At 39.9% G+C, this 22,523-nt stretch overlaps 2 protein-coding genes and 1 long non-coding RNA gene across 3 annotated transcripts in view; all 3 read right to left on the bottom strand.

Moving 5' to 3' along the window:
* Positions 1 to 22,523, bottom strand: part of LOC145433631 (uncharacterized) — a 222,440-nt gene that overhangs the window by 8,557 nt on the left and 191,360 nt on the right. The window lies entirely within an intron of this gene.
* LOC145440426 (intelectin-1-like) lies at positions 1,519 to 12,720 on the bottom strand. Its single transcript, XM_080318038.1, has 5 exons — positions 12,512 to 12,720; positions 6,544 to 6,644; positions 5,298 to 5,602; positions 3,371 to 3,593; positions 1,519 to 1,766 (listed from the first exon to the last, which is right to left on the bottom strand). Exons 1-5 carry the CDS (start codon positions 12,597 to 12,599, stop codon positions 1,542 to 1,544), a joined length of 942 nt encoding a protein of 313 aa, XP_080174164.1. The 5' UTR covers positions 12,600 to 12,720; the 3' UTR covers positions 1,519 to 1,541.
* Positions 18,911 to 19,637, bottom strand: LOC145437097 (uncharacterized). The gene is made up of 2 exons (XM_080314272.1): positions 19,431 to 19,637; positions 18,911 to 19,321 (listed from the first exon to the last, which is right to left on the bottom strand). Exons 1-2 carry the CDS (start codon positions 19,582 to 19,584, stop codon positions 19,044 to 19,046), a joined length of 432 nt encoding a protein of 143 aa, XP_080170398.1. The 5' UTR covers positions 19,585 to 19,637; the 3' UTR covers positions 18,911 to 19,043.

Consider the following 22,523-nt stretch of genomic DNA (forward strand, 5'->3'; position numbering starts at 1 on the left):
ATATGGCTCATCGTAACGTTTTAATCTGATATTTCGCAATCTAGCATTTACTTATCATATCGTAATCTAGCATGTCCATGGCGTGTCCTAATCTGAAAAAAAGGACTGCACATGTGCCTTTTTTAGTTTTAAAGCCGTTTTAACATCCCGCCTTTGAAATTTTCTGGACTAAAGACATGGACTACATGTTCCGCTTTTAGAAGTAGTATTTATATTTCACTTTTCAATTCCCAGTATCATATACTTTGAGTTCTAATTCATATCAGTTCTTTTGTCTGGATAACATACATGTTGAAGCATGAAAGCAAGTGTAGTAGGCTAATGCCTTTAATTCCCGGAAATAAAGATCCACAATATGGCATTTTTATGATCGACCATATTTTTTATTAACGTTTACTTATCGCGCAAAGTGTTTATACCGTATTCTATACATATTCTCCGAATCGCTCTCCGACAAAACTACGGGCCTTATAATATGGGGGATTGCGTCATATCATGATATTTTCTAAAACGTGCTGTTCGAGGAAACAGAGGATTAGTATCGCATTCTCATATCAATACTATCATTTTCATCCCATGATGCGGACGAATGCTTATGCTGTCGAAAATTGGATACCTCCTGGTATGCATCAATATGAACCAAGCTCGGCACCTTTCGCATAGCTCAAATTGCACCTTTTGACAGTCCATGTGAACGAATTACGATCGTTTTCTCAACTACTTACTTACTTAGTAGATTTAAAGTCAGTCAATTCTACTTATACTTGAAGTAGTTTTAGGTTGCTTATGGAAGAAGTACTTCTACTCGTACTTGAATAGATTTTTTTCGTCGTTACTTCCACTTCTACTTAAGTAGCTTTCTTGACTACTTTGAGCACCTCTGCTAGGATCCAACCCGTTCCACGCTGGGACACATGAAGACATTAAGGTTTGGCCAACATGCGGCTGCGCAAAGTGAGGTAGGCTACCACAAAGATCGTCGGCGATAAAACACTGGCCCAGACCAACCGTCTCTGGTTGGTCAAAGCCTTCGATATTTATTTGTCCGTTTGTGTCGAAATGATAAGCTCTAAATAGGCCCGTCCTTGCAATCTTACCCCGCAGTACAAATGCTACCCGTAGAGGAAAATGATGCACCGCGACTTCAAATCGAATGCGCGACATACATGTTGCATAAAACATACATAATAGCATTAAAGTGCAATCATTTAGATGTGTGAGGTTTGGTTAGCGGGATGTCACTAAACTCCTATCTGGTCGCGGTAAAATACTTCAAAAACCACTGCATAAAATAAATAACTTTCCTGCTCGAGTATAACTTCGGACATTACCTTTCTCTGGACATCATATTCAAACACATCTCCAGTCTTCCGTGTCTTCACCCTTACTAATACATTAGTAACAACATGAAGAATTGTGTGTCGCTATTTTCAATTAAAATCATTACAAATATCAATTTTTGTTTTGGAAAAAGGTTACTGAAGTCGATTGCCTAATATGTACAACATGGTATATCGAAGACAGCATCAACACGCATATATTCATCGATAAAAAATCAAAACTGATGACTCGTACAAATTTGTAGATGCTCCCCAACCCTCCCAATTGGGATTATCATGATCCAAAGCAGCAAAATCTCCAAGGTAGGTGACATAGCCGTTGCTGGTGCTTCCGATGCACATATGCTCGACGTTTCCTTTCCCAGGCTTTATCCTTACACCGGGACACAAGGCGAAAGCGTCTTGCTCGTGATTTATGGCACGAAACTGGAAATATATCTTGGATAATAACACTATACTTATAAGAAACGAAGACGCAGAAAAGATGAAACGCTCCAATTTTAGTGACCGACTTCAACTACGGGAGCTTGGCATCACTGACATCAACGTGGAATGTTGGCATTAGCTTGTTATATACGGTTAATCTGTTTCGATGATTGACATGATCAACCTGATCACTCACAGTTGCTGTTTGTGGAATTTTCTGAAGTGAATTTCGCACTCAGCATTAAAGCGGTTTCTTAGGTATGAAGTATAATTCACGCGAGATCAATTGGAGAGTACCAGACACGACATCCGATACTATACAGTGCAGTTGTCGTTCAGTGTCAACCGATGAAATTTTGCGATTGAATTTTGCGATAAAATGACCTAAGGCCGATACGTCTTTACCACTGTCACACAAATGTATTATCAGGTGATACCAATTAGGAGTATAGCCTACCAAGGCGTAAAATGGAATGATAATATATGGTGGGTAGCATAGGTTGCATAAGTTATTTGCCTTCATGATGCGGTATTTTCCTGCGATATTGTAGGCCGAAGCTACTCAGTCATAATACAATTCTTAAGGAGAGCGACAATGACGTGTGCCAGAACGGGAATAGCTTCAAGCGTAGCTGTAAGGTTTACTAACATCAGTAGGTAGGTATTCTAAATAGATGTGTGTTCAACTGTTCATGTTCACTGACAAGCAGTTTTGACATTCTTTGAAAATCGCTTTATTTGAGTCAAAATCCGTGGAATTACTTATACCCCGGGTTATGTTTACAACAAAAATCAATTTGAAACAAACATGTTTAAAACGAGGCCCTTGTTTACAAAATGTATTTTTTTTCAAGCCACGGCGTCACGCATATTCAATTGTAACGTGGATTGATATTCAAAATTCAAAATATAAGGTAAATATATTTCCTTTATCGAAATAAGCTTCCAACCCCTGTCATATACGGACCAAAAATATCTTTAACCAGGACTACATAGTCAGGCAGCATTTTTACTATCGGCGGTTATCATCATCAGAACGCTGCATGCCATACCATACGTATATATATTGCTATATAGCTATATTGGAGCGACTATTTCGAGGGTCCCAGCCATCCCACATAGTAGCCTATACGTCGGCTATATCTGATGGTAATTCTTACACGTAGGCCCATGCAACCCGTTTTTGGAAAGTATTTACACAATTAGTTATTTTAGCCCAACCCTATTTCTACCTCTCCTCGAGCAGTAAGTCCGACAACTTTGGTTACATCCGATCTATTGGCGATTTCTATTATTAAGTATACAGTTTTCAGCAACCGTGACTACGGTGAATATTCTGAGTCGCGGCCAAACAAAGTTAGTAACCATGCAGTCTTCCGAAATATTAATTTATTTCGGTCAAATGTACTACATTATCCGTGAGCCCGGTGCCTTGTCGCGTGATTACGTTGTAAACCGATTGGAAAAAAGGATATTGCGTGAACAATTAATTGAATGAATGCAGATACAGCCAGAGCACCCACATCCCGTAACGATTACATTCAATTTTGATAGAAGTTCCGTTCACTGCTTGGAATAGCCTACACATAAATGAAATAGTTTACTTGCACATATCCGCCATCCACTTCAGCTCTTGCGTTCGGACCTAGCAAATTCAAATAAGATTCCGCGCTTCCCTTTTCCCACACTACCGGTATTGCTGGACCGTTGTCGACGCTGCTTGTATATTGCCCGTCTTTTAGTGGGTAATGCTGTGTGTATAACATTGCAAGATTGCCACCAAAAGTCGGCAAGAATCCACTGTTGGTGTAGTATTTCAGCAATGCTCTGATAATGAAAATTGCATGAATTTTCGACTTTGTATGTCTGCCGCGCTTCTGATGCTAGATTACCACCACGCAATGATTAAAAACGTTAAATTGTTGAGACCAACTACATTGACGTGTTGTAGGCCTTACCGTGAAAGCTTGATATAACAATTAACGAATTGAAACGGGTATTAAAATAAGATTTTTTGGTGGATTTTATCTCAATTTCCAATCACTATAGGCAGGGTTGCCATTGTCATGGATCCAAAAATATGGACAGTCGAAAAAATAGATTAACAATAAAGAGCGTTTTCGTACATACTTTGTATTTATATGAGCCGTGGCATATCACATTCTATACTTTTCGCAAGAAACAACCTGCTCCAGCAACTCCATGTTATTAGAAGGTGCTTCATGGATCTTACGACAGCTCAGGTCTATAGGTAACCTTTACTCAGGGCCCTTCGTCAGCCCCCTAAAAACAACGTTGGTCTGGGGCCCCCATATAGGGTGATAAACCAAACTTCTTCGCCTCGTTCTGATCAGAGGCGTCAACCAAGATGGAAAAAGGCTGTATATCAAGTTTAGACAAAATCATTTTCTGAGCGTATGGAGCAAGAACTCCAGTAACAATACTTGTAGTCTTGGTCCTGGCCAAAGAAAATTTCTTTGCCATGTTGGAATCGGGGAATATAGCTTTGAACGATTGAGATGTGCAATCGCTGTAGAGGAACTATTGCTGGTGTTTGAAAGTATGGAATGCCCAGCAGCTGCCTTGCAGTCTGTGGTCGTTGGTGCTGATCGACTTGTAAAAAAATTATTCATCGACTCGCTCGAATTATTCATTATGGCATACTTCTTGTATTTTAGGGTATCAATGTGAGTTGAAATAGCGGTCCTTCCTATGGCCTCCAGATCCTTCCTATGGCATTCAGGTTAATGTCACAATCGCAGATATTGCAATATGCGAAACACTCGCCCTTCAAGCTTCCTTTGATACCTTTGAATTCTTTCTCATAATCGTCACGGAAAACGTTTTAACGCCTGCTCATAATCAGATTTTGCCATATTAGTAGCTAAAACTATATATACAATATAATATAGATTAATTATCAATGATTTATAGCTGTACTACTTTTTAACCCAAGTGTCGACTGCACTGCGCCCTTTTCCAGTACGCAATAAATGATGCCCCCTACGGCTTATTCTGCAGTAGACTAGACAGCAGAAACCTGGTGCTGCTGTTTACTGCTAAAATGATGTCCGCTGCGATAGCTTGGTATACTCGAAACTGGTATACCACTCACCGCCCTAGCTATCTCACCACTTAGAAGTCAGATCCTGTGGTGTTGACGCCACGGGAGTTCCTTTCATTTATGATCTCATAAAATCTCGACGCAAAAGCATAATTTAAGAATATTAGGCAACACAGATACCAGAGGGAAACGATCTAAGTTCTATAGTTGTTGAAAATAAGACAAAATAAAGGCGCAAGTCGAAAAGAAGGACATTTATTAGAAACATGGACGGTTAAGTTTTCTAAGACGTGGCCTTTGAAAATAAGGAGAAATCATAGAAGTAAGGACGGTATGGCAACCTTGACCATAGGGTTATAAATTTTTTAAATTGGATCGCTTAGGAAATTGTACTTTGAAATGAGGTGCAAACATGATGAATCGCTGAAATTTATTTCGTTGTGATGTATATCGGGTTGCCTGCTTACCTGTTTTCAGAGTCATGGAGAGGAGTGTCATTTGGAACATGCCAAATCATGACATCACCTGCGTACATGTTGAAATAGGCTGAATTTTTGTAGTCGTCACTCGTAGCTGACACTGCTTTCCCATACGTCGCACGATTAGCCCAAAATCCGTCTCCGTGAGGATGTAAAGCAGTGACGCCTTGCTCACTAGACCAACGATCACCAGCAGTACATCTTCCTTTCATGTTATTTTCATGGATCGAGGCGACTAGAGTCCACCCACCACCTCCAACCTCCATGTCGCAGTATGTTTGGAAAACGTACCCCTGGAAGAACAGGTGACAATGCGTAATTTATCAACAGATTCTTATGTTTGCATACCAAATTTTCGTGAGACACAATTATTGACGCTGGGTGAATTCACTTTTACTTTAGCGCTAAACATGGGATTTGTTATAAAGTCAAACTGAACATTTCCGATTTATTGTCAACGATTTGTTTTTACTTAATTTCAGTCTGGCTTCCAATGGTAATATTTTAGAAACATATTAGCATTCAAATAATGCTTTTTTGACCAGACCTTTAGGTTTATGCGGTCATTCAATTTAGATGTTTTAATATGGCTGGTTGATTACTTTTCTTCTAACATTTGAAGATGATTTCGCGTTTAATATTCCCTAAAATTTCATTTCAAGCACTTCTAAAACCTGAATTCACCTTTTGTCAAATGAGATCTAAGACGGTTATGAAATGGAATTCTTGGTTTGGTTCAAATCAGTTCACTTGAAAAGCGGGAAGCCAGGCAACGTTGCACTTATCGAACCAGACGTTTAATAAATATCGTTCATCAATACATATAGCATGGAATGACTTAGTTTTATTCATTAGATTCCATTTCAATTAGATACGTATTAAGTATACTTCGTAGTGCTCGTACCCGAGCTATATAAATGTACCAACTATATGCGAAATCCCTCTTCCAAAATCAGACCTGTGGTTCGGGACAGGCATCAATTGAATCAATCACATTTTGAGACAATGTACGTACATTCGTACACTTGTGCAAGTAGTTCCGTGTAAGGGAAGTAGATGCTTTTACAATCTATGTTATATATATGACGATATAGAGAGCGCAGGAGGTCTGAGGACGTGAATCGCAATGCATCTGTTAGCCTACTAGACAAATAAATAGTCAAGATGCATATGACCATTGAGCATTCCCATTGTTACTAAAGGACAATTGTGGCGCTATGAAGTTGATACTGACCTCCTTATCGACAATGTAGTACAGTCCGTTCCTAAGTGCAGGGTTATGTCTCTTCAATCCTTTACAGCTCTGAGCTGGATTGTTATTCGAACCTAGCGGACCTGTCAATGATATCGATGATCAAAGTGTGTAGCTAAAAAGTTACCGTTACTTAGAGATGGTCGGAATGTTATGTTAACGATTATGCGCGATAGTAGCGGACCGCGATAATTCGAAGGTTCGAGAATACACAAGAACATTCGCAGGGTCTACCCTGCCAATGCTCTTGAGCTGGGGTTGCCATATTGTGAAAGATGGAAAGGAGGACAATTTTTACCAATAATCAAGTGGCGAGATAGCGCAGTGGTATAATCCGCGGCTGCACCATCAATGGGCTGTCGATTCGAATCCGACCGAAGTTGACTTCACAATTCCTATACCTAAGTGTTGGAGGTTTATCTAGGCTCCTCGTCGCCACCTCATTCGCGTAGTCGGTGTCTTACAAAACGTCTAGAAGTGGGCCGTGATATTAGTCGGCAGTTATGGAATATTAAATAAAGAAGTCTGGTGTAAATGACCATAGTAGTTGACAAACACCGTGAAAATCACAAAAAAGAAAACACATACACAAAAAAAAATAAAAGTGAAATCACCGGACTATGGAAAATTTCTGACTCAAAACTTTGTACTAGAATTCCTGTTGCGTTTACTAAAAAAGGCTTAAATCAACTCGACTCCCAAAGTACCCACATTTTACCTATACTGATGTGGTGTGGACTAAAAAAAGGTCATTGGTCCACTTATGGTGGGTAACCCTATATGAGCAATGTTTTCCCAGAAATTATCAAATTACAGCGTTCTACCACTAGGGCTGGGCAGTGGTGAGTGAGGATTTCTTTTAGTATTAAAAATTATATGTATCTTCTCACTTAACAGTTTAATTATCAACGAGATCGTAATTTCATACTATTTTCTCAGCATACAAAGTGTTATGAAATATGTATAGTCCAGCGGTTCTCAACACGGGGGGGGGGGGGGGGCGTGAAAGCATCTGAGGGGGCGCAAAGAAGCGGTCAAATGAAAAATTTAGCGCTTTGCGCGATTTACCTCCAATTCACGCGTGTTTCTTTATATATAGACCGAATTTCATATTTTTTACTTCTCTCATCTACAGTCATAACCTTCCATGTCATCCGACAATATGTTGGGGTTGCCAGCATCCCGGTTGGATTTTCTGGTATGACGATAAGGGGGGGGGGGGGGGGGGTTAAATTTTTCATTGTCATAAAGGGGGGCGTATCTAAAAAAGGTTGAGAACCACTGGTATAGTCGAACAAATTCCGAATTATCTTATGTGAAGTTGAACTGACAATATTCTCTTTGTGGTTGTATAAGGGTACATATTTGAACTGTGTAATCATTCATACCGGTATCACGTCAATACGAGCGCTTCTCGAATACTAAATTCAATATCGAATCATCCAGCCAGACCCTCGAATTTTCTCAATCCTACCTCTCACTACCGCCATCACGGGCGCAGCAAGAATGAAAATAAAAATGCAACACAATGATAAGCCTGGTATCGCCCAAAGTTTTACTGATTCTGGATAATTTTGCCTGAAGTAACACGCTATTCCGGTTGTAAATGAATTGGACTGCTATACTGCCACTGCTACGGTGCTACGGGCCCGATCCAAAAATTGGTTAGATAGCGAGATTATGAGCTTATATCTTCCCGCACAGTAACCGAGTGAGTTCAGTAAGTTATTCCGAAATGTATGACATATATCCTTGCTGCATGTGACCTGTATTACATGTGTGACATATTTTAGGAAATATGATCATAAGCTCCAGCGTAATTGCGTGTGATGTGCGCGCGTTATTCCATATCGCTATTTGTTGAATGTTTGGTAAACAAGCGTTGTTTACAAACTTAGAGCTAATATGAAACTAGATTAGATGATGTTTGACCAGACTGTTCATGGAATTCGAGAATTGTCACGGATAGACTTATTATATCTACGCTATAACGTTATTTATACAGAAGCATCCTAGAGACGACGTTTGCTCATTTAACCGGGTAGCTAAAAGGTCTCTTTGTTGAGACAATTCGGTATATTGACTTCTCCCCGGAGCTGTTGTTAATTTATCAATGCCACAGTTGAACCGGTGTGGATGAAATAGGGTTACCATACGTCCTCTTTTAAGAGGATTTGTCCTCTTTTATGATTTTTTTTTAAAAGTCCTCGGAGTACGCCCTTTTGTCCTTTTTTTGGAGATTTTGTCCTCTTTTTTGAGAACTTCTGTCATAGTTATAGCGAAATTCGACTGAGACGCCGTGAATTAGCACCGAAGTGACGCTCCGACGGGTATTACGGAAGCAGAGTGGAAAGTTGACCTTTTTTTTCTTCTAGTACACCACCTGATAACGTTAAGGTAAAAACTGTATTTTGGGCACCGAGCGAGAAAGTTGACCTTTCTTTTTTTAGTCAACCGACGGCAAAGAGGGAAAAATTTACCATTTTTTGAGAATTCTACTCCGGTTTTACAAGTCTGAAAATTCTGAAAAAGTGTCCTCTTTTTAGATTTCCCAAATATGGCAACACTAGGATAAACCCTTTTTGAGAAGCACACTTCATTACAGACCGGACTGAGAAATGACATTCCACAGGCCCTTGGTCGCCATCCACGTCATTTAGTTGGGTTTTAGCAATTGAACTTTTCGTACTTTACTGAATTTTTAGTCTTTGGTATTGTGGTATAGTCATTTCTCAAGATCACTTTTCCGCTCGTAATGAATCGGTCCTGTTATAATTTGACGGTGCGTGGTTAATAGGATGGAATGTGACCCCCAATAATAATTTTGCGATTGTAAGCGTTTGGTTGCAGTACAAAATCACACCGGTTATGATATCAAACTGATTTCGTTAGATGTTCAGTTCTATCATTAGTAGGGCAAGGTTTCGTTACACTAAAGTCGTGAGAAAGTTGCACTTAATTTTAACGAAAGTTCCAGTAAAAAGTTATTAGGGTAACAGATAATGGAATGATGCCCAACAGTTTTTGATTTACAGGGTGTCTGCTTTTTCCGTTTCTTTCATCGCTATTCAATCGATCATGGATACTAGGGTTGTCCATAATTTGGGAAATCTCGAAATTTATGCGTATCCATGTCTCATTTTATAGATTATAGATAAAAAACGTCAATGAATCTGCAATAAGCTCACAGGAAAGTCGTTAACATTTGTCTAAATGCGTTTGAAAGTAGCTGCCGTAGAGTGGGCGTGTCAGCGACCATAGAACGGCAAGCAGACTAATAATCACGAAATCACGGCGCTTGATTGGCTAATCTGGTATGCTTCAATGATCACGACGGTGGCGGCTTGCTGATTAGCTGGTCAAGGAGTCGGCTAACGGCGGTGATTCTGTAAGCGCATTGTAGGTTGGTCCGCAGATAATGATTTAAGATTAATTCAGAACATATTGAGTGACAAAATACATGATGAACAAAGAACAGCTGCTACACAAAAACTTTAAATACATGACTTGATGGCTTATTGTGAAGGCAACCGTTGTAGCTGTATGTCTTGTTTTCATCGAGGGAAACCAAAAAAACACGAGAAGAAATATTGCAAAGGCGCTTATGCAAGTGGCGAAAGAACTTCTAGTTTCAGAGGGGATGTTCCATGATTGAATACAAATATAAAACTTGACATCTGGCACTACTGTGTCTGATCTTATCTTGTCGTGGTAGCATATATAATTGAAGTCTTAAAAGCTGTACGGGCTGGATGAATCAGCCATCTATGCTTGGCACTTGTCACATTCTTGCAGCATAATGAATCATACCCGCAAGTGCTGTCTAAGTCCTCAATGATGCCCCGGAAAGTCTAAAGGCAAGCATAGACTATGCTGGTAGGACCAGCAAAAAGACTGCATTGCTTGTATTGTTTAGCATGTCCATTATAAATCTTGGATTATTACCGGCTGCATCACGACTAATGCTTGAATCAAACCAGACATGGACATAAAAAAGAATGTATTGAAGCGGCGCGGTAGTTACATTTCTTTAGAGTCCAAATGCAAGATACCTGGTCGGCCCACATATCTTCTGAGCATACAGGATCGTGTCCAGAATCCATCTCACATGGTGTGCTGTACCAGTTTGGCGATACTTTACCTGCACCCAGAAAAGCAGGACCACTTGGCGTAATCTCAATCATACCAGATAGGTATTTCTGGGATCTATAAGTTCACAAGCATTCGCTGTTTCATCTCTGACATGCCTGTATAAGGGTATTGTTGTTCTGAACCTATCGTTATCTAGTTTTCACACTAAAAATTCAATGACGAAGAGTCTCATTTTAGTATTTAATCACCAACGTACAATGCGCTTACAGAATCATCATTGCCGTTAGCGTACTTCTGGGACTAGTAGAAGCACATAATCAGCAAGCCGCCGTGGTCGTGGTCATTGAAGCATAGCTGATTAACCAATCAAGAGATGTGATTGCGTGATTACTAGTCTTCTCGCCGTTCTATGGTCGCTAACACACCCACTCTATGGCAGCTACTTTCAAACGCATTTAGACAAATGTTAACGACTTTCCTGTAAGCTTATTGCAGGTTCACTGACGTTTTTTTATCAATAATCTACAGAATGAGACATGGATACGCATATTTTTTGAGATTTTCCAAATTTTGGACAACCCAAATGGATACATTTGTATGTTCATTAGGTTTGAGACCTACTTGACAACATTTCACTGTCTGCTTCTGAAGATTTGTCAAAGTTGCTACTTTCCCTTTTCACGGACAGTCTGGCGAGAACGCCAAACATTTCATTTTTGCAGCCAGAAAATAACGCAATGCGGAAACAACTTTTCGTAAAAAGTTGAACAGCAAAGCGATGCCCCCCCCCCCAAAAAAAAGTCAAATACCACACCACAATCCGCCTAAGTCTGCAAACCTGACCCACGGCATTGCAGCAAACTTTAACAAAATGAATGGCCTGAAATAGTGAGCAGCGATAATGTCATTTTTTAAGGTCTCACCTGGGCGTCGGTCATTTGAGGAAGGACTTCAAATTTAATCGACAGTGAATCAATCAAGCGATCACATTTACATGTAGTTAGGGAACTGTCGTGCTTGGCTGAGGTTGTTCAACTTCTAGCTTGCACGCCATTGCATCATACACAACGTTGAGATGCAGCAAATCAATCACGTAGCTCTTTGTTAAGCAAATCAAAGAGACAATATACTAAAAATAGGATGCTTTTCAAATAAATCCTTTACATCTTGCGCAATACCTGAGAAAAATTGCGAGAAAATGTAGCATGAAAAAATACAAAAATTTGCAAAAATTAAAATTCCTTCTAGCAACTTCAAACATCATACTACATAAATTCTGATCATTTACGAAGCTCCCGGAAGCTGTGATAAAAGTTACGAAAGTTCCGAAAACAGCCACTAATCTTGAGAGATTTGGATGAAAATTTGCCTAATCCGAAAGATCTGAACATAAATCATGAAATAGATCGATGACGAGAAGTCACACATTTCTTCGAAATATGCTATGTCGGGTGGAAGTCCTCAGTTCATTCTAGCGTCGACATCGGTGACAATTCCAGAAAAAAAGAAAGACCGATTGCAAAAATTGGATTGTTAGTGTACTGCCAACATAAACTACGACTAGTCAAGGCAAAAGCCTTTGATTGAACGGTGTTGACGGGGGTTATTGGGAGTGCACAAAGATAAGAACTCGTGTATTCAGCTATTGTTCAAGACGTTGAAATCAACTAAGGAAATTGCAATACGAGTAACGGGTGCCTTAATTCAACGGCAAACGTAAAATGGTTCTGAGAGTGCCAAGTTGTTCTTTAACTCTTGTCCTATGACCGCAGACTAAAAGCAACCGCTGTCTACACCAAAGAATGAAAGTCAAGTGATCGCAAAGCGTGAAATGAATTACTTAGTCGATTCAACATACCGTGCCATTTAGCTTCCTCGCATTTCGCCGCAAGAAACATCAGCGCAGCCAGAAGACTGACTATAACTGTCGACGTCCTGCCGTCCATGATTAACAAACGAATTTTGTTTTATCCGATTTATCTGCAATATATGTGCGATAAATTTTCAGGGACATATCGGATAGGCATATCTCTTGTCGAATTATGGATTACATCTTACAGACGTTATTCCACATCAGTATCAATCAACAGCAATGCTTGGCATACTTACGCTGATCGACTACGCGGCCGGAGACCTATGTAACCATGTATCAGCATCACTTATTTCTAGTGAATATTGGTCTTACGTTAAACAGTTGGACACTCACGCGAATGTTTGGTAAACAGGCTTCGTTTACGAACTTACTTAAGGCTAAAATGAAAGTACAGTAGAAATGATTAGTCACGTCTTTCATTGAACTAGAGACTTGTCCCGGCTAGATTTGATACTTGCACTATCGCGTTTCACACTAGAGGCATCCTAGCAGTGTTGGGATGAAGTCACCACCTTCGATTCACGAGTCATTTCGAGTCATTGCGCATTTTGACTCGAGTCAAGTCAAGTCAATCGATTTTCAAAGGTAACTCGTGTCAAGTCGAGTCAAGTCAAGTCAAGTCAGGAGTCAAGTCACATTTCAAGTCATGTTGCCTTTCCGAAGTATGTATGAGGCATGATTACGTCATTGCAATTTGCTATCTGTCTGAAATACAGTTTGCGTGGGCATTGATGCAGAACCGATGAACGAATATCGAGTTAAATATACATGCAAGAAGACGCTGTATCGCTCACATAGATGTAGAACTGTTAAACTACGTAATTGCATAGCCTCAGTTTATAGCTACCATCCATAATAGAGAATAAATAAACGAATTGATAAGATGCCATACATTACCCATTTACAAATAGATATGATACCATTCGAGCCCGCGCCAAAGGTTGAAGAATATATAAACTCTATTCGACTTCAATTCCAATAAAATAAGAGGTTTGGTAAAGGTAAAAACAGAGAGCACGAATACTTTACTACTAGAGTTACGACAACGTAAGCTATAAGCTTCGATCACTTCGTCCGAGGTCAATTTATTTGTGAGAGAACAATCGAGGCTCAGTAAAACGCGCGGTCAATCGGCCACTGAATGATTAGTCCAGAGGTCTCAAACTCAAATGTGCTCGCGGGCCATTTACCAGTTTTTGATGATGCCGCGGGCCGCAGCACCAATCTTAGGGATATTCAATGTATAATTTCAAAGTAGGCTTTATTTGACGGGACCTTGCAGACAGGCATTCCACAAACATCGTGGTAATGTAATTTACTATTGCATTATTCACTCTTGACACGAAAAAAACACATTTTCAAATATTTCAATAAAATTGATTTTGTGCCGGGCATATTTTTTCAAATTAATTAGTTATAGACATCTTACGAGAGCATGCCTCATGACATCGTAAAACTGTCGGGTTATAATATTGCAGCTAGTGGACATTTAACGTGCCACAATTATATGTAAAATATTTTAAAATCTACTGAAGATAGATCTGATATCAGAGCATTTGAGCGGTGTAGCCTAATCCTGGTTTTGATACAGTCGTGATAAGTATCGGCTGTTGTTATTGTCATTGCCAAAGTCAAACTAAATCAGCGTTAGATTTTGCCTTCGATTAATATTGGAATACATCAATAACCAATAACGACCTAAATATAATCATTATTGAGCCATAGTAATAGCATTGCCTCTTAACCTTTTTAGCGATCGTAACCCTTGTGCTTCCGATCAGATTTCTCGTAAGCGTAGCCCCTGTCCATTTACACCACAGTTTTTGATGGTATTAAAAACAGAAAGCCCGTTCACATGAAATCGCGCGTAGCGCGGGGACTATTTTTCAGTTGAATCTATTGGCAAAGAAAATATTCCAAAGCATATAGGCCTAATTTCACAATGCATCTCGTACACCCTGATGTGGTGCTTCGTACCAGTATGGAGTCTACGGACCCTGGTTAAGAGCCCCTGGAATTGAAATGTCCAACCGGCGATGAATTCATTGGCGTTACAGCAGTAGAGCGTACTACTATCTTACACGCCAACGATAATAACATGGATAAAGAGAACAAACAACACCTAGCATATATTCAACTATAAGTCACGGGGGTCACAGAATACCAATGGCTGCCACACTGACCTGATTAGATAGCTATGTACCCCACGCAACGCAAGCTACAAACTTTTGATACATAACTATTTCCGATGACAGTATCATAGATTGTTGCGTCCGTAGGATTACCAACCAAGTCACCGTTCCTAGTCGCAAGTCCTTCTCTGATTTTGACGTTTGACCCGACTCAACTCGCGTCATTTTAATTTAATCACACAGTTAATCCGAAGTTGAGTAACGAAAAGGTCGCATCAAACCAAATCACAATTTTCAGTCACGAATCATCAAGGAGTCATGTCTTATCATTATAAACTAGAAACGAGACGTAATAGCCGATCTTCCACAGCATGGTAGCTTTTAAAGGTGATGTGACAGTGAAGTTTGTTGAGATTTCAGTTATTTTATAGTAGTTTTAGCGTGAACTTTAAGTTCTTATATCTAAAAGATATACGGCACTTGAATATATTAGTGAATACTTGAAATTCCAAAATGCCGTCGCGGGCTGCACAAAATGGTCTCGAGGGCCGCATGCGGCCCGCGGGCCGCGTGTTTGAGACCTCTGGATTAGTCGCTCTCACGGGTTACACGAGCGTTTGGCGAACAATCCGAACATATGAGAGATACAATCATTTTTATCGACACCGATTACTTGATGACTTGAAATTGACTCGTGCATTTTGCTCCGATTCACGAGTCAATCCACATTTCTGATATGCCGAGTCAAGTCAAGTCAAGTCATTTTAACAAAGTGACTCGAGTCAAGCCAAATCATGCGAAAAAGGTGACTCGAGTCAAGTCAAGTCGGGTCATCCCAACACTGCATCCGAGATATATAGCTTTGGTCATTTGTCAGGGTAAATGAATTGTCTCTTTATAGCAGGGCAGCATACCTTTTAAGCCAAAGGGCCACATTCGATTGACGAACTATTGCGCGGGCCACTAGCCGCGCGAAGCGCGAAAATTTGTCGAAGTTCATAGGTCAATAATATTTTCACTTGACTATATTGCGGGCCTGTTGTATATCGCTGGGCTCGGTTTGCGAAGACTGGGCTATTCGGCGCATGGACATATCGATATCGAAAGCTGCGACCAACATGCGTCAATCATTTCGTGTCTATATAGGTTTCATAGTCGGCGGTCTTACTGCGAGCGCAAACGCAATGTTGCATAGGCTATATGTTGAACGACACTTTGTCTCGTAATCGCGAATATAGTTGGACTCAATCTGATACATTAGGTATTCTTCCATTTTCACAAAAGGGCAACAATATTAAAAACAAGAAATCGAGTGACAACATGTTGCACCAAGCTCGTAGAAAATTTTTACCTTTGATAAATCTATCGCAAATTATTCTGCTTTATTGTAGTGTACGGAGATATACCAATATGTGAATGGCTGATGGATCTGTCAATGCGTCCGAACTGATATTTTAGTCATCACATCTCAAGTGTTGCGGCCAGACTAATCAAATTTTTGGTTCGCCTTGCATGTTCACAATCTGTGCAATCCATTTTTGATGATATTAGAAATTTCGGAAATTACCTCGCGGGCCACTCAAAACCTTCTCGCGGGCCACGGGTTGGCCGGCCCTGCTTTATAGAGACCATTGATTAAGTATATTGACATAGACCTGTCCTTAGAGCTCTTCTGCATATAGCATTATCAAAGATTGGTCGATTAGGACAACCACTTTTTGAAAGCCTCATCAAATTACATTAGTTACTATACTGTTAGTTATGGAATATGATAGCAAAAGGGATTCGCGAAGTAGTCAACTTCAGATTAAGAGTGTGACGCTAATTTCTAGTTATACAAATGCTATATAGGCCTACAGCAATTATATACAATTTATACCAGAGCTATTATTAAATAAACTTCCGATATTACTATCAAAAGTTTCTAGTACCTATATTCCGAAGTAGGATTCTGGAAGTACAAAACTTCAGTATCGCAAGAATCATTATGTTTATTGTTCATATTGCTGAATTCATTCCACTGGAAGCATCTTGACTGACTCTTGATCAGTTGAACTCGCCAGTAAACGCGATTAACTAAATTCAAAATATACCTATGGAAAATAGTTTGTCGTTGTGAATTCGCACCTGTTGAAAGTCAGCAGAAGTAGCCAGAGTAAATACACTGTATATAAGTGGGTGGGTCACAGGTTAATTTGCTAGTTTTTCACCATGGCATGTATTGCAAATAATTACGAGGGCAATTTCGGGTAAGTGACTGGTCACTCACAGCAGTTGGTGTAACCATAAAGCCTTAATGCCACCAGAATAAAATTAAAAATTGGCCCGCCCCAATGGGCCCACCAAAAGAAGCGTCATCATTAATTGCGTCGCGAGCCAAGATTCAAAATCGTTGCAGTCCATTATGCTTTTTGTAGCTGACTCAGCAGTAGACTTCTCCGATTCTGGCCTAAAATTGAACACAGGTATAACCGATAATACAGTGACCCTAACCTGCGGGTTGCGTGAATATATGTTGACATACTTTTATGGTCCCTGGTACAAGCCCTGCGAATGCGTCACGAGTAAGACAAAAGAGTTACCTGCAAACGCGGACTTTGCAATTAGGTTCATCATTATGAAATCACCCTTCGTGTTTCTGATTAGACCGGGACCTTTGAGTCTAAAGTTACACAGTAATGCGACCACAGATATTTGTATTATATCCGTTGTATACCTATTATATTGTTTAAGTAATTTGGATAACGTTTCACATTGGCGTTTTCGCAGCTGGGTTCAACTATAGTTTGGTCCATTATTCCAGAAAACTCAAAACTGAGTGAGTACTTTCTGCTTTTTCGAAATTTGATGTCGATGTCACCAATGACTACGATGACAACGATGACTGTACTCAAAACGTTATCATGACCTCAAATGGCTATAATTTGTGCTGGACACAATGATTCGAGTACTCGAATCTGAACATACTGGCAATTCTATTGATTCAAGTCGCGTTGCGTTGCATTGCGTTTCTGGGCTCATCTTCCTCCGCGTGACTATCAAAGAAAGAACTGCTACATCCGGGCACTAGGCCGCGGTGGATGCCATTTTAGAGACCTCAACTGCAACCGCGACTGTTCGTTCGGCATCCTCCCATCATCTGTTCATTACATCGCATTGTGTCTTATCGTATTGTACATCGAGTGTGACTTGTTCAGATAAAAATATATTCCGACGGTTATCTTATCATCTTAGTGAGAGATGATGTTTTTCGAGTAGTGAAATCATATGCTCCCTGCCAATAAGAAATAATTTATCAACGAGAATTATAGTTTCGATACTATTTCTCGCTGTGGAAGATTATAAACCACGATTGTCGTGGAAATGACACAGATGTGAAGTCGTGATCAACCCACGGCATTGTCAGTGGCAGGTAACACATGCACAGTTGCACACTCACATACTAAAGCAGTGGTTCTCAACCACCGGTCCGTGGAAAATTTTCCTCCGGCCCGCTAACTATTTTAGAAGTTGATGTGTCAATTCGAAAATGAGAAAATTTCGACGGATGTCCATTAACTTGAGAAATTAAACATCAAATTTTAAATTGGTTTAGAAATCACGAATGCATTTTTCTCAGTGGTGTCGTATTATAGATTTCATGGTTTAATTTGACTTACGTGGGCTACGTTAAAATGGATTAGGCTAAGTGTTGTATCATATTAAAAAAAATAGCCTAATCGTGTACAAGAAGTCCCCGTTTAAGGCTATATAGCAATACGTGAAAAAGCAGAAGATTTTCAAAAGAAAATTCGGTAATTTTCGACAGTAGAATTTAGCGACATTTGGCTGTATAATAGCCGGTATCAAACAACAGCCGCGTTTCTTTCAAATAATTTGAACAAAAATTAAGTTAGTGGTTTTTAACACGAGTTCGCCTTGCAGGAACTTCAATGGTGCCGTAACTCGTGTAATATAAAAAGGCCAGGATTAAATTGAGTCTTTCACTCCTACACTGTACTACTCAAATGTATGTCGTGAAGTTCATTTACGTACCCTTTTTGGTAGTAGCTAATAATGCGTGAAGTTGAAGTTCCTTGGTACCAGCATTAAACCCAAAAAATCGAATAACACTAAATCGGCGTGGTTAATGCCAATGAGTATAGTGACAATAAATCAGTCCTTACTGTATGCTACTGTTTCGCGCCACATACTACGCAACTTCTTATTCTTCGTAACATCCGGACTGCATATTATTAAAAACATGACAAGGTGCAAGCAGGATTCAATGTTCATACTACTACACATAAGACGACAATATGAGAACACAAACCTCACGTTTAAACGGGCATGTCTATACCAAATCTATATCTGGCATCTTCATACAGATCGCAAGAATACCAAGGTTAGTCATGTTCGCAAGTACTCAAGCACGGGTGAATTACCAAAGCATGAGATAACATGTGTGAGACTGCCGTAACGAACACCAACAAGATGGCCCATCCGAGTAAATGGTAACGGGGACGATCACGAACTAGCTGGTGCGGGACTCGGTCAGCTAAGCGAGCATAAGCATCATTCAAACTGTCGATTCTAGCATCCAGAGCGATGATCTTCTCTCTGTAAGCATTATCCAAATGATCGATTCTATCCATTAGGATAGTCAGCGCTTCTATGGTGTTATCTAGAACAGAATGAGAACGCCGGACATTACAACGAAAATACCTGATGCATCCAATAATGGAAGTATAAAGGCACACTAAAGTTGTGTGGTACGCGTGCTCAGTGCTCACCTAAATCGACATTCCTATCGAGGGCACGAGTATCATCGGTGTCATGTTCTGGACCAGATCCGGCAGTAGAACTGATAGTATCTTCTTCTCCCTGATCACATGCCACATCAGTTCCGTTTGCTGGTTTCGAGTTAGGGTCGAAATCTGGCCTCATTTCAACTTAAACTCCAGCTTACCTTAATACGATAGAAAAAAGCATGTAACTCCCATTTCGTCAAATAACGTTTGAAGCAAGACAGTTATTACTAGCCCCTGATGCGTAAACAATCTCTCAAGCTACACTCGGAATGTATAATAGCTGGATGACATGTTACCACCCAGTCAGGATTGCATGATCGTGGATAATTAGATAATTGAACACTGATCACAGTCTCGGATACAGCGCAGTTGCAGTTTCGTCGGAGCTAGACACCACACTCCACACTGCATCCTGATAGTTGAAGCACGTAACAAAAAGCTCCTGATTGACGGACGAACTGATTTTGTGATCATCGCCGGTACTGACTGTTTTCTGGCGAGCTGTGATGGTTTACAACAGGGTTTCATAAAATGGGGTCCACGGACTTCTTAGGGGTCCTTGAAAGGGTACATGTTTAAATACATCACCAGGAAAATACAAAACCATATTATCCTATGGCTATGATGCCGTAGATGGGACTGGGGCTATTTTGCATTATTAGTTACTGCTTTAGTCCTAGGATGTGTCAAAGATACGACCCGCCAGACGTTTTCATCCGACCCGCGAAGGAATTCTGAGTAGATTGAAAAAATGCTCATGCACATTTGGCACAAATGTTGAAATGTTTTGAAAGAAATACTTACGGTAAATATTCCCTTGAGAAAGCAAGTGTCGATTATGTTCAATTGTTCATGCATATGGCACCCAAAACCAGCCGACTGCGTTGTTGTTGTTTCGCACTACACTCTTCGCGAACAGAGTGTCCATTCACAGCCAGAATGTGTTTCACGAATAACAAAACATAACTCATAATTATATCGCGGTCATAAACCCTACCTGCCTATGTGCATACCTTCATACGTCCATACGTGCAAGCATCATTTGGGTTAAAAGTTTGTGTTTGATTTATACCGTGGCTTAAGTGTAGACGTAGGTTTTGGTTTCGTGTTCCACGGGTGTATATTCACACCCGCATATCACGGTCGGTACACATGTGTGAATACACAATTTTCTTCGCTAACAGTGTAGTTATCACTAGGAATAATTGGGTGACATTGACACCCAATTTCGAGAAGGCAAAAAAAAAATGCACACTTAGTTGAGAGTTTCATGGGAAGATGGGCGGAAAACTAGTTATTCACAGAAGCGAAAACGCAAATGCCGTAACAAGGCTGTGTCAACAAATGTGGCACGAAAAGAATCATCACATTTATAACTATCTGAATAGATAGAAGTGTTGTCGTACTTGATATATATTAACTATAAGATATAGACACCATATGGGTGGACAAATGTATGATGCGTGATGCCATTATAACAGCTATCGGGTTATAATTTTCAGCTACTATGAATATTTTGAATCCAACAGATTGATAATAGAGACTTATCTGATATCAAAACATTTTTAAGTAGAGCATTGTAATTCCAATCCAGGATTCGGGTATAGTTCTGAGAAGTAGGCTATTAATCTCATGGCCAAATATCTTCAAATATAGGAGCAGAAAAAATTATATATAATACAAATATATTAATGAATGTTTCCTAGTGATTGAAATGTCGGAACGCCGAACGGCCCATTGCTGTTACATCGTTGGAGCATACCACTACGGTACTCGGTACCTTTAAGTGGCCTTAATAACCTGGATTAGCGACCACAGATGTAACTAACAGATTGCCAATGGTTGCCATAACTATACTTGCTTAGTTAGAGAAATACCAAGCGGCGATCTTCTGATCTATTACTATTCCCCTGATACGCGGTTAGTTTGTTGCATCCATGGTTCTAACAAATTTACGGCATTCCGAGTCACTCCAAGTCCACTCGAGTCATTTTAATTTTGCCATCGAGTAAGCCCGAGTGTGAGTAATTCTAAGAAAGTTCGCGTCCAAGTCCAACTCACAAATTTCAGTCAAGAATCGTCCAAGGGTCCGGTTTTGTCATCATGAACTGAAAATGTGGCGAAATAGTGAATGTTCCACTGCATGGTAGCGTTTGCAATTGATATGATAGTGAAGTTTTCACTTTATAACCTGAAAAGATATATGTGACACTTATATTTTGTCAAATTAATAAAAATCTAAAATGTCGTCGCAGGCCACACAAAATGCTCTGGCGGGCCGCATGCGGCCCACGGGCCGCGTGTTTGAGACCTCTGGAGTAAAGAGTCATTTCGAGTCATTGCACATTTTGACTCGAGTCAAGTCAAGTCACTCGAATTTTGGAAGTGACTCGAGTCAAGTCAAGTCAAGTCAGAAGTCAACTCACATTTCAAGTCAGTCATGTTGCCTTTTCGAAGTATGTATGAGGCATGATTACGTCATTGCAATTTGCTAGCTGTTTGAAATACAGTCTGAGTGGTCACTGATGCAGACACGATGAACGAATATCGTGTTAAATATACATGCAAGAAGACGCTGTCTCGCTCACATATACGTAGAACTGTTAAACTACGTAATTGCATAGCCTCAGTTTATAGCTACCAGAGATGAGCATGGATTAGGATTAGGTTTTGAAAAAACAGGATTTGTGAAATTTTGTCGGATTTGGATAGGATTTGGATTAGAAATTTTTTTCAGAACGGATTAGGATTTGGATTGGATTTACCTATTTTCTGGGAGATTGAAATGTCGTGTGGCGAATGGCGACAAACTTTATTCAGATCAGTTATTAATGTACTTATGGTTGCTAAGTTATCTTGAATCAAGTGAATCGTTGGTTGTGAAAGAAAATGTTCGAATCCCTCCATTGCATAAATTAGTATTTTTTCTGAATTTCCAGTTGGAATCGGATTAGGATTGGACATTGACTTGAATAAGAAAAAGTTATGGATTAGGATTTGGATTTCGATTTGAAGGTTCGGATTTGGATTGGATTAGGACATAGAAATTTCAAATCCGCTCATCTCTGATAGCTA

The sequence above is a fragment of the Botryllus schlosseri genome, chromosome 1, assembly GCF_051294905.1.
Source record: "Botryllus schlosseri isolate E-star chromosome 1, Bs_hap1, whole genome shotgun sequence".
Classification (NCBI taxonomy): Eukaryota; Metazoa; Chordata; class Ascidiacea; order Stolidobranchia; family Styelidae; genus Botryllus; species Botryllus schlosseri.

Coding starts and splice junctions, on each gene's coding strand:
- LOC145440426 (XM_080318038.1), bottom strand. CDS start 12,599: ATGGACGGCAGGACGTCGACAGTTATAGTCAGTCTTCTGGCTGCGCTG. Junction 5,603..6,543: donor ACTACATTGTCGATAAGGAG/GTCAGTATCAAC, acceptor CTGTTCTTCCAG/GGGTACGTTTTCCAAACATA. Junction 3,594..5,297: donor CTCCATGACTCTGAAAACAG/GTAAGCAGGCAA, acceptor TTTCATTATCAG/AGCATTGCTGAAATACTACA.
- LOC145437097 (XM_080314272.1), bottom strand. CDS start 19,584: ATGAGGCCAGATTTCGACCCTAACTCGAAACCAGCAAACGGAACTGAT. Junction 19,322..19,430: donor CGATAGGAATGTCGATTTAG/GTGAGCACTGAG, acceptor ATTCTGTTCTAG/ATAACACCATAGAAGCGCTG.